Consider the following 12,337-nt stretch of genomic DNA (forward strand, 5'->3'; position numbering starts at 1 on the left):
TCATGGTCACCCAACTGAAAAGTTAGAAGTTCTTTGGGCCATGACATTTTTATGGTTGGACTGTTGGTGAATTTAGGGCCATGACATTTTGATGATTAGACTGGGTGAATTTTGTACACAACACAACCTTTACTCTCAACCCGAGGTGTTAAAAACTTCATCCAATTATTACAGTTCTAAAAGATTCAGGCCATGGGAATACATGTATGTAGAATATTTTAGAAAGACAACAGTTAAAGTGGGTCCCTCCAGGGGTATTAGACCTATTCAGACAGTTCTTAGTTCATTTGCAGAATAAAAACTGACAGTCATATAGCCCCCTCCCCCTTAGTGTGTTTATAGATATAATCTAGACCCCAGATCTAGTGTTCAAGTCTTATCAATCTGCCGACTACATTTGTATAGTGAATTTACTTCTCCTAGGCACCTGATCCCACCTCTGGAATTTCCAGGGGTCCATGTTTTATGCCCTTTTCACAGAATTGTTTTGTTTATACTTTTTCGGAGATTGATCACTGTTCGTTATCTTCAACTTTTTAATCTATGTCGATTGAGTGTGTCATTTCAGCTGAGCAAGATGATGAGCAAAAAAACTCTTCTGACCTTGACCTTTAATTGAATGACCTTAAATCTTTAAGGCTCTCCCTAATCAATCCAGATTTAACAAGCATGTACGTCAGTTATTACACCAAATTTGATGTTTGCATTGGACCTTCATGTAACACTGCAACTCCAGAGCCTATACATGTATATGTGTCTTCTTTTAATCTTCCACTTGTGTGTTAGATACATGTATTAATTTAATTAATGCTTCAAAGAAACAGAAAGCAAGTACTATCCAGATCTTTACTTTCTATATGTACTGTACAATATGCACTGTACATTATATAAATATATAATTGTACATATTCACATACTAGCAATTATAGTAAAATTGTTTAAATATAAATAGTTATTCACATGTATCACATAAAACTGTGATTAGTGCAGTCAGATATCTTGTTGCATGTTCAGTGTTGCAACCTAATAAAAAATAATCCGAGCACTAGGCCTATCACCGTGGTGATGGACTGCTCTCTAGTGACAGATCCACCGTCGGCAAGGATACAGTAATTCCATAGGGAGGTGCTGTGTTTACTCTGGCATTCTGAAAAATCAGGTAAATCTCAATGATCTCGAAAATTAAATTGTGAAAAGATCTGAATTTTCACGTAAGATGACTGAGGCCTAGATAAATAAATTTTGTGTTTCCGGTTCCCCAACCGACCCTAAAATATATGAGCTGACCCTAAAAAAGTTATCCGCAGATATCTTTCCAGGAGTAAACTATTCCAGTTTCACTATTAGAAATCCTAATCTCGATCACTTCCGTGTTTCAGAAAATGCATATCCTATACACATGAATCAGAAATGTTTTGACAGCGATTTACCCTGGGAAAAATGGTAGCGTGCTTGCCACTAAAATATTAAAATAAAATAAAATGTTTTCCCTACCTACCTACCCTATTTTTTCTAAGGTTGGAATGGGAAACACACTATTTATTTATCTTGGCCTGATAGCATACCTGGTTCATGCCTTGGATTGTGGCGAAATTATCAGATCTTTCAGATATAGGAGATATTGGGGGAGACACTGGATAGGCAGGCAAACCTCTCTAAAATTACACAAATTAAATGGTGTGTTTTACAGATGTAGATCAAAGCAATTCGGTCAATTTTTGGCTTTTGGGGAAATTTTGTTTAGAGCATATTGAGTTGTGTACCAAGAACTACATTTACAAAAATGCATTTACTGTTTGTGTATTTAGTAAAGTGTTACTTTTTGGATGCTTATTCATTATTTGACTATGATATGAATTCACTTACACATGACTTATAAATGATTACTGTAAACACAGACTTAGCTACTTCATAAAACATACAGTCAGTAACTTGAACAAAAAATTAAGCTTGAAAATAAACAATGCATACATGTACAGGTATATGTACTTATGAAAATGGAAACTTGCCTTGTTAGATGGTGGCTGAGTTTTTTCATTTTCTGGTTCACTAACTCTGGCAGGCATCTGTTGTTGCTGTGTAAATCTTTTGGGAACCTGCTGTGTATGAGGCATTCCACCACTTGGAGCAGAGTTTTTACTTATTTGTAGAGGTGGAGGATGAGATGAAGCTGATACAGCTAACTTGTATGGTCCAAGTTGTGGTGCCATCTCTCGCTGCTTGTGTTGCATTTGTTGCTGCTGCAGCAAAGCATGTAGACGTTTTTGTGCTTCCTCGTGCTGCTTGTTTAACTGTGCTATCTGTGAAGTAAGGTCTACTTGTCCATTTTGCTGGGGTGGCACAGTGCTCTGCACCAGTGGGGTGGGTCTGGGTACACTAACATGTGCTGCCTGGTTCGCAGTCTGAGAGGATCCAGAGGAGGACCCATTGTCCTGTGAAGTGGCACCCTGAGTAACTGAGCCCCGGGGATCTTGTGGAATGCTTACATTAGACTGTATGGGATGTCTGTGCTCCTCTCTGCCTGAGGATACCCTGACTTCTTGTATAGTTTTACTGACCATTGTAGGTTCATGAAATACATCAGGGTGCGCCAGGTCTGAAATATCCAGGTTCCCGTGCTGTTGTAGGCTGCCATTATGCTGGGGCTGTGTAGGTTGTACAGGTTCCTCAAAATGTTGACCTAGATCCATCATTGGAAGAGGTCCTAAATATCAGTATATGTACATGTTCATCAAGTTATCATAAATGCTCAGATGTTCATATTTTAATATTATGTCCATATACAGTTGGCTTCAAAAGAAGCAGTATTGTTTGTTCCTTTGTTTACCTGTCTGCTGTTGCGGTTGCTGTACTCGTGTTTTCCTGACTGGAGGGGATAACAATACAGCTGATGGGTTTGCTAAGTTTGCTGGGTTTAAATGCTGAGGTATAGCTGGTATGGAAGGCTGACTGTTTTCTGAAATGTTTGGGACTGGCATACCTTTAAACGAAATTAATGTAATTTCATGTAATTTAAACTCATATATACAGAAGATATAATTTACTACATGTAATTTGATAACAAAATATTCATGGGGATGTAAATTTGTGGGTAAGGGTGACCCACAAACTCCAAGAAAATTGGTCCACCAAAAACAATCAAGATTCCACAGTATTTCATTCCCGCATTTGAATTACTGGGAATAACATAAATGAAAACTACATTTATAAATAAATGGACATAAGTACTCATCACCATAAATGGATATAGAACACATCTTTATGCAAAAATAACAAGACATGCATTTCCTAGTAGAGGCAAGTTCTTTAACCTCTAATAATAACTTTGACCCTTCAAAAAATTTATTAATATGAAGTACCCCCAGTAATTCAAAAGCTGTGATCAGGATCAGAATGACAGAAAAACAGAAATGGAGGAGCATAAGTCTGCAGTGTACCAATATTTCAGGAAACATAAAGACAGGCTAAACACAGAATTGCATTAGAAACTACCAATGAACACCCTTTCGAAAATTTATTTTCAAATCAATATCTATAGATTTATATTGTACCTGATGATACTGTGCTGTGTGTTGACTGACTGGGATAGTATCTATAGATTTATATTGTACCTGATGATACTGTGCTGTGTGTTGACTGACTGGGACAATATCTATAGATTTAAATTGTACCTGATGATACTGTGTTGTATGTTGACTGACTGGGACAATATCTATAGATTTATATTGTACCTGATGATACTGTGTAGTGTGTTGACTGACTGGGACAATATCTATAGATTTAAATTGTACCTGATGATACTGTGTAGTGTGTTGACTGACTGGGACAATATCTATAGATTTAAATTGTACCTGATGATACTGTGTAGTGTGTTGACTGACTGGGACAATATCTATAGATTTAAATTGTACCTGATGATACTGTGTAGTGTGTTGACTGACTGGGACAATATCTATAGATTTATATTGTACCTGATGATACCGTGTAGTGTGTTGACTGACTGGGACAATATCTATAGATTTAAATTGTACCTGATGATACTGTGTAGTGTGTTGACTGACTGGGACAATATCTATAGATTTATATTGTACCTGATGATACTGTGTAGTGTGTTGACTGACTGGGACAATATCTATAGATTTAAATTGTACCTGATGATACTGTGTTGTGTGTTGACTGACTGGGACAATATCTATAGATTTATATTGTACCTGATGATACTGTGTAGTGTGTTGACTGAATGGGACAATATCTATAGATTTATATTGTTCCTGATGGTACTGTGCCGTGTGTCGACTGACTGGGACAATATCTATAGATTTATATTGTTCCTGATGATACTGTGTTGTGTGTTGACTGACTGGGACAATATCTATAGATTTATATTGTACCTGATGATACTGTGCTGTGTGTTGACTGACTGGTTGGTGGTGTTCTGTTCACTTGTAGCTCTGGTTCTATATACAGTCCAGCATTAACCAAGGAAACCTTCAATCAAAGATTTCATTTCATTTACAATTCATTTTCAAAAGCATTCCATCTAACAAGTTTTTTTCAAGGATGAGCAAATTTAATACATCTACCAACTCGGAGATTTTTCATCAAAGGTAGGATTTCTCCCCAACTCTAATCACCTATTGACAATTAACTCTTTACTTGTTACCTTTTTTACATATACTGTCAAAATTCCTTGAACATGTAGGTTGAGTAATCCACCAACCAAGCCTTACTTCAAATCTCCAAAGTTTAATTTGTTTATGTCCTTCATACTAATCTCTACCATTCTCTGATCATTTTCTCCCAACTACTAACGTTTTTTTGCGAATTTGATTAGTCAGGTTTCAATTCTACTCACTAAAAAAATTTCAAACTTTTACACCATGAACGAAATTATACACACATCAAAACTTTTGAAATATATAAAAGTACCTTTAGAGCCCTTATTTCTTGACTGGTCTCCTGTCTGTATTTGCTGTACTCTGTTCTCATTGTGTTGAATTCTTCTTGTGTATGAATAATGTCCTGGTAAAAAAAAAAAAAAAAAAAAAAAAAAAAAAACCATCAACTTAAACATTTTACATGCAACTTTACAGCATATAAATGTGCAAAACAAATGCATGAATAAAAGATAAAATGAAAAGCTTTTGAATGCATTCACGTTCAAAATGGCTTACTGAGGTAAGGGCGTCTATAAGGGATGTCAATTGCTTCACATCCTGCATCAGCTGTTCTCTCAGCAGAGCCTCAGCTTTCAACCTCATCTCAGACTAAGTAATATAAAAAGAAAAAAAAAATTTAAAAAACGAAAAATTATAATTTGAGATGTTTAAAAATAGAAAAGTTTAAATTCTTAAGAGACTTGATTTTCAAAAATTATTGAGATATTAAATGATTATCATTTTCCTCATGTTTAACCAGGCATTAGAGTGACAGAAAATCTACCTCTTTCAGATAATGGAGTGAGATAACTTGATGGTAAACTTACCTCTTTGAGATACCTGCTGAGCTTCGTTACAGAGTCCACAAGAGACATTGTGTAACCTGAAAAAGTATCCTGTCGAGGCTGTTCTGCTCGAGGACGACGGCCTGTCTGGGTCTCAAGATCTCCTATCTCATTCTCCAGCTGCACCAAGACCTAAAAAAAATAATGCATATGAAGTATCTTTGGTTAAAATTTACTGCCAGATGCATGTATAAATACACAAAACTTAATTTATAACTTGAGGTGTAAGTACCTTTTTTAATTCATTTAAGTTGAATGTAGAGTTATGCTGAGTTGCCTCAGGTTCAACTCTTCGTTTAGTTTTCTTTATCTTTTGTGTGTCATTCATGGCAGATTTTGGACTTCTCAGTATTTCTATGGATTCATTGTGCTGCTTAGGAGGAGTATGGCATTCATCATCTGAAAAGAGAATTGACAATTTATAATGTAATAATATGGCGCATACACATACATTGTATTTTGGGCATGTCATTTTTAAATTTCACAGAACTATAAAGGAATTATGTTCATGTGTAAAACATAAAAACATATGTCATATAAGGTATGGATCCAGCTTGGGTCTTAAAAAGAAAGCATTATGATGAGTGCCATTATGTTCTTGTTTTACTGACTTTAAATAACATTTATAAACTTTTTCCGTTTTAAAACATTTTTATCACTATGGGGTATATCTTTACTTTGTGTGGTCTGTAGACTCTGTGTGTCCTGTATTCTGGTACTCTGAATGGGCCCCTGGTCCATATGGCTGAGGTGGGCCTGCCCACTTATTGTACTAAGAGTGTTGTTTTTCTCCTCTGCCTCCAGAAATCTCTGGAATCTGTTTAGATCTATTTTAGGTTGATACATAATGGGCTCCATTTCTTCTTCCTCATCTTTTGGTTAAACAAGAAAAAAAACTGATAAAATCTTGAGTATACTCAGAAATCTTTGAAAAATCAGTGAAATGGTGATGTAATTTATTGTATAAATTAGATGAACATGAGTTCATGTTATACATATAAGTCTGAAACAAATAACTTAAACATAATATTGCCAGACTGTCGACAAAAAGTGGTAACAAAGTTTTATTCTGATAACTCTCGAGTCTAAATGTACACAAGTGGATAAAGAATTATAGAAGTCTCACCACTCTCTGTATCTGGGAAATCATTTAAAGCCGACTGGTCCATCATAGATTCACTTAAAGTTTCCATGCGTGTCTTTATATCTGGCAAGTTAGCAACAATTGTCCCTGACCTTAAAATTCCACTACATTTGTAATAAAATTATAAGAAAATGTACATAGTCACATAAAAAATAGAATGCATATACCGGTATCTGTTTTGTACAATGCAAAGAAAAGTGCATTAATAATGTATTATAATTTTTTTTACCATATTTAAGGTTTGTATTTTGAATTGAACCAGATTATGAAATCTGAATTACCTGCCACTGTTTTCAGCATTAGGAGCCGAGGTGACATTAGGAAAACCAGTAAATCTCTGCAAAGAAATAACCAACACATAAAGAATTGGACACTAATCTGTCATTATTAAATTATACACTGTATGCAACTTTGTTGCTGACAAAACTTTACAAAATGGTTTTGATGCAGTAAATAAATAATTTTACCCTTGGATCATCACCAAAAATGTCCTTCACAACTGCCATCATCTTGTCTGACTTACTTAAAACATCATGTAGCTAGAAGAGAAAAGTTGGACTTATCATAAATAATTCTTATGTTTATTCAACTTTCCATAAAAGATTTCCACATGCTTATTTCTCTTTTTTTTAATTCATAAATCTGCCAGTAATGAATATCTATGAAGAATTTTCCTGGCACGATTATTTTTCTAGTTACCTGCTGCTGGTCATATAGGACTTCCTTCATTACAGCCAGTTGGCGAGCCTCAGCAGTGGAAATACTCAAGTTCTGTTTGGCAGCTGAAATTTTATTTTACAAATTCTTCTATAATATCATAGCTGTTTTGCAGCTGGAATTTATTTTACAAATCTTTTATAGTATAATTTCATTTGACTTTATCATAGCTTAGCTGTTTTGCAGCTGAAATGTAATTTTACAAATTCTTGTATCATGCAATTTGACTTTTAGCAAGTGAAATTACATGAGAAACTAGATGAAAATATCAGAACTACCATTTGCTTTCTTATGTTTTTCAAGTCTGGCAGCCAGTGCATTTTTTGACCTGTGGGAGGCTTTTCTTTGTTCCTAAAAATGTTTAGATGTGATATGTATAATCATGGATCTATAGCATACCCAATGTAAAAACACACATGTTGTAAAAAAGAATTAAAGAAAAAAAGATCCCTTTGGCAAGAATAAATCTCCAATGCACCTACATTAAATTTTACATCAAAAAGTTTAGTCTGTAGTAAATAAGCTTACAATTTCTTCTGGTGTGGCCTTCAGAGCTGTTAAATCTTGTATGGTGTCCTGCAAAATATTAAAAGAATACATAATTTATGAATCAATATTCATTATAAACCTATAATGTAAACAAATAACCAGAGGAATTATGAGATCTTACTCTAAAGTATTTGCTTATTGTAAACAAGTCATATCACAGATATTGCCTCCTTTTTATGTTTATCTAATGTCACAAATTACTGCAGTTCTGGAGAAGAATTAGAATGTAAAAAGTTGGTAACAACAGCTAACAGACATCTTGAATCAAAAAATATAAATTAAATCTCTGATTGTGGTGATTTAAAAAGGCGAAGGATGAAATCCTGCATAGATTTCTAGATCTATATATGTGATAGATAAACAAACAATCTACTCACATCCCATGCTGGCTTCTTTCTGTGTACTTTCTGTTTCCTTGGCAACCCTGCAGGGTGAGATTTCTTAACTCTTACAAAGGACATTTCTTCTAGTGGTTACTGAAAGTAAAAGTTAGTCAGGTACAGAATGACACTGATAAAATCACATAGGCTGTCTGAAATTAATTCAATGTTTAACTTCACCTAAAAATTTAAAACCCATGAGAATTTAAACAAAGAACAAGATGTGTTTGTTAAACACTGATGCCTCTGTATAGTGGATCATGACCAAGGTTAACATTTTTCCAAGGTCAAGGTCATGAGATTAAAAATGTAAATACCCAAAGAAAGGTCTTGTCACAAGAAATACACATGAATTCAAATATTAAAGCCCTAGAACCAACCATGAAAAAGTTATGGCCCGGGTTAAAGTTTTCGTGGACAACCAGACAAACTGACTGCCCCTGAATTTCTGATAATGGGGGCATAAAAATTTCAAACAAATGAGTATTTATTCATTTACATGAATCAAAATGCTGTGAATATTTGAGTAACATGTTTAATGATCTTTTGTTAAAAAATCTGTCATGAAAAAAGAAAAACATTGTAGTTAAATCCTTCGACGAGCAATGAGGCTCCTAAGGGGGTGTTTATACATGTACCTGGTTCCTGTACTGAGCTAAGCAGATGAGAGTCATTGACTCCTTCTGGATGGGACACCAAAAACCCATACCCATACCCCCCAGATTGCCTTGTCTAAGGACACAACACATAACATCAAGTGCCCACAACAGGGCTTGATCATTGTAAATCTACATTAAAATACACAAAATGCAACAACTTTTGCTTTAAAAAAAGTTTTTTGTGTCCCTACTGTTTAGAACATTGATTCCACATAAGAACCAATACTTCTTAAAGATCAATTTCACAATGATAATGATATTAAATAAATTTTAACTTATTTTAAAAGAAAATATTTACATCATTTTCATCATTTCCAACCCAGTTTTTCAAAAGGGATACATACAACTTCAAACAAACATGCATGACAAGATTTTTCAGTCTCCTAAAATTTGCAATGTAGCTAGAGAGAGTTGTCGTTATTTACAGAGACTATCCAAGTGTGAAGTATAATGTTATTCTAAACATCTAAACCACCTCCTAACCCTCTACAGTTGTCTATACAGACCAATAAACTTGCTTGTTGTGAATTTGTTGTCGGATGGCACAAAATTCACAAAAAGCGAGTTTATTTGTCTGTAGAATCAACTATAAAGGGTTAGGAAGTGGATAAAATATACAGGTTGGTTATAGAATATGTCTAGAATTAGGGAATGAAAGGTCGTTGATTGACCAATGCTGGAAAGAGGTGAAATACATCCTCTAGGAGTGGGACGATCCACCGGTGCACCGATGCATCACAGTATTCACTTCGACGATCTACAGATCGATTCATCTAATTTAGTATCACGATACCTGACCGCACTTCTTTTTTTATTTCCAAAAATGTCCAGGCTTTAGAATTCGAAATTTTTAGTCCTTTAGTCTGTATCATCAAGACGTTTAAACAAACACAAATAAAGTACAAACGTCTTGCTGATACAGAATTCAAGATATAAGCGTCAAAATGGCGTCAGACACGCCGGATTATATTAAATTAACGAAACCCAATGGCAGTAAGTCGTGTGTCTGGGACACCTTTGGGCTACCGGTGTATGTAAAAGACGGCGCACGAACAACAGATAAAAGTAAAGTGGTATGCAAGATATGTGATGCTCATTTGAAATACAATGGCAACATCAACAAATTTCTAGTTTTATTTGGTTTTAAATGTATCGTGATATGTATCGTATCGCACCTAAGGTATCGTGATATGTATCGGATCGGATAAGTTCAGTATCGTCCCTGCCCTAACATCCTCAAAGTGTGCAGAAAATACTGCACAGTAAATTATACTTTATTTACATTATGGGATCTGTAGCATTATGGTCAAAGACTAAAATATAAAACCATAACGCTCCAGTTCTTCAGCTAGCCATAAATAAACATGATACAAACACGTTCCTGTTATTAAATTGGAGGTGCTGACTGGCGAACACACAGTCATGAAGTTGAACCCTTAATCGACATTCAGGAGTGATTTCATAATAAAATAATGTAGAAACAGGTGTACTGTTTTCATTTAAGAAATACAAAGAAATGTATAAGTACATGTTCATGTGTATGTACATTAACACATACATGTATTTAAATTTTAAGTTTATTAATCTATGCACAGTGCTGATGCTAGGAAATCTCCCTAGAATTAGAAATTTTCCCCTCAATTTCTCCGTAGGAAAGTTAAGTGATTTTGGGCCAAGGTTGGTCCTAAATGTTAATGATAATGTTTTATTTTTGTGTTATTTCAGAAAAAGGTGAGACAAGCATATTATTTGGCAATTTTACGATGGTAACCTGTCCGAGGGCAAGTACTAAAAAATTCTATTTGTCTACTCCTGACAAAATGTGTAGACCAGAATTATCCATCATTTAAAGGGATCTATACATATGGATTCCAGCTTACAAACAAGTTGCAACAAGTTTTAATATGCATTTACGAACATTGCATGGTACTACACAATTAATACTATTTGGAGCACAAAAGAAATAAAACTACATTTATGCGCCTAAAATACCACTTACTTCAAATCACGTAAGTATATACAAGTTAAAAATCCTAAAACTGAAAATAGTCACTACTGTTCAAATTGAACAACCCGCTTCTATGGACGCCATGAAAGATTTTCAAGGGAAGTAACTGTTTATAAAAGACTATCATAATTACCGCGAATTCATGGGAAAAGAAAAAGAAATAAATTTGCATTTAAGTCGTACATAACATTCACGGGATTGTTAAGTTTTATTGCATTTTGCTGATGTTTTCAGTGGTTCAAAATACTAGGGGATGATAATTAGACAAGCTTAAATCAAAATTAATAAAATTTTGATTTTAAGCAAATAAAGAAAAAGAAATTTAAATAAAATGTTAAACTGAAAATTTTTATGAATGATTAAATTTAATAATAGTTATATATATATATATCTTTATATAAAATACAAAGGATTTAAGATATTTTGGTCTTTCTTTCTTTCTTTTTAAATTTGATATCATTTCGTAGAATAGTTGAACCATTTACTCCGGGCTGCGCTTTATTGTGCGCATACGCTTTGTGCCGACTGATAGGTGTAAAAATACCAATATTCTGTACATCTATTGTTCATTTTTCTTCCACTGTCGGTAAGTTTCACAAAACCAAAGTATTTTATATATTTGAAATCCTAGAAAGGCAGTTTTACTTGTTTAACGCCCGAAATCACTCGTCTGCAAAATGGCATTGTTCTGTATTCCGGTTCGGGATCTGCTGTATTTTCATTTTCGACAATCGCTCCAGCATTTAGGATATTGGCAGTTCAAAAAAAGACATCGTATTAAGAAATGTTTGAAATTATCACGTATTGTCATTTTTCAATTTCTTGTGTCATATTGATGTAGGTATTGACATACACTATTGATTCAATGATTTGTTTGGGGTTCCGACTTCAAGATTTGCATTTCTCCTCTAAGAGGAGTTAAAAAACAGGGATTTATTACATTTTCAACAGTGAAATACTGCAATTTATTTACTGAATAAAAGTGATATTCTGACAGTGTGAAAGGATATCGAAATGGTATTCTCACAGCGTGATATCAGTTCTAAGTGCGGCAAAACTTGCAATTTTCCTTCCTTTCACGAAGAGTGTTTTTCACATAATCCCTGGCCTGTTATAAGATAGAGTTAATAAACCATACTGACAGAGACTAATAGTTATACTGCCAAAGTTTTTCCAAATATTATGTCGTTAAAAGTCCATGTTTACAACTTTTTTCAATCGTCACAGCCTATGATATTGTGCTACAAAAAGACAGAGGCAAAGGGAAAATCTAAGTAAATGTTATAAACACGAAATTCAATGTTTTGTAGATGAATATGGAATTTATTTCGCTTGTGAGACAGGATTTTTTTTATATTTTCACTTGTGCTTCGCACT

The 12,337-nt window shown here is 34.3% G+C and overlaps 1 protein-coding gene across 2 annotated transcripts; it reads right to left on the minus strand.

Moving 5' to 3' along the window:
* Positions 1–934: 934 nt before the first annotated feature.
* On the minus strand, positions 935–10,986 carry LOC133184360 (spindle and centriole-associated protein 1-like). Of its 2 annotated transcripts, none has more exons than XM_061319407.1 (18): positions 10,952–10,986; positions 8,291–8,389; positions 7,893–7,940; positions 7,643–7,715; positions 7,347–7,429; positions 7,115–7,186; positions 6,929–6,984; positions 6,630–6,739; positions 6,181–6,375; positions 5,736–5,902; positions 5,486–5,635; positions 5,175–5,267; positions 4,930–5,022; positions 4,392–4,488; positions 2,828–2,980; positions 2,010–2,704; positions 1,566–1,655; positions 935–1,147 (listed from the first exon to the last, which is right to left on the minus strand). In XM_061319407.1, exons 2-18 carry the CDS (start codon positions 8,372–8,374, stop codon positions 1,055–1,057), a joined length of 2,352 nt encoding a protein of 783 aa, XP_061175391.1. In that variant the 5' UTR covers positions 8,375–8,389; positions 10,952–10,986; the 3' UTR covers positions 935–1,054. The 2 variants fall into 2 exon arrangements, with proteins under 2 accessions (XP_061175391.1, XP_061175392.1); XM_061319408.1 differs by having other exon boundaries at positions 1,566–1,651; positions 2,006–2,704.
* Between the last annotated feature and the right edge of the window lie 1,351 nt (positions 10,987–12,337).

Source organism: Saccostrea echinata, unplaced genomic scaffold (assembly GCF_033153115.1).
Source record: "Saccostrea echinata isolate AGI-Se365-2 ecotype Australia unplaced genomic scaffold, CSIRO_AGI_Sech_v1 ptg000010l, whole genome shotgun sequence".
NCBI classification, from domain to species: Eukaryota; Metazoa; Mollusca; class Bivalvia; order Ostreida; family Ostreidae; genus Saccostrea; species Saccostrea echinata.

Coding starts and splice junctions, on each gene's coding strand:
- LOC133184360 (XM_061319407.1), bottom strand. CDS start 8,374: ATGTCCTTTGTAAGAGTTAAGAAATCTCACCCTGCAGGGTTGCCAAGG. Junction 7,430..7,642: donor AAAACATAAGAAAGCAAATG/GTAGTTCTGATA, acceptor ATAAAATTTCAG/CTGCCAAACAGAACTTGAGT. Junction 5,268..5,485: donor TCAGCAGGTATCTCAAAGAG/GTAAGTTTACCA, acceptor TATATTACTTAG/TCTGAGATGAGGTTGAAAGC.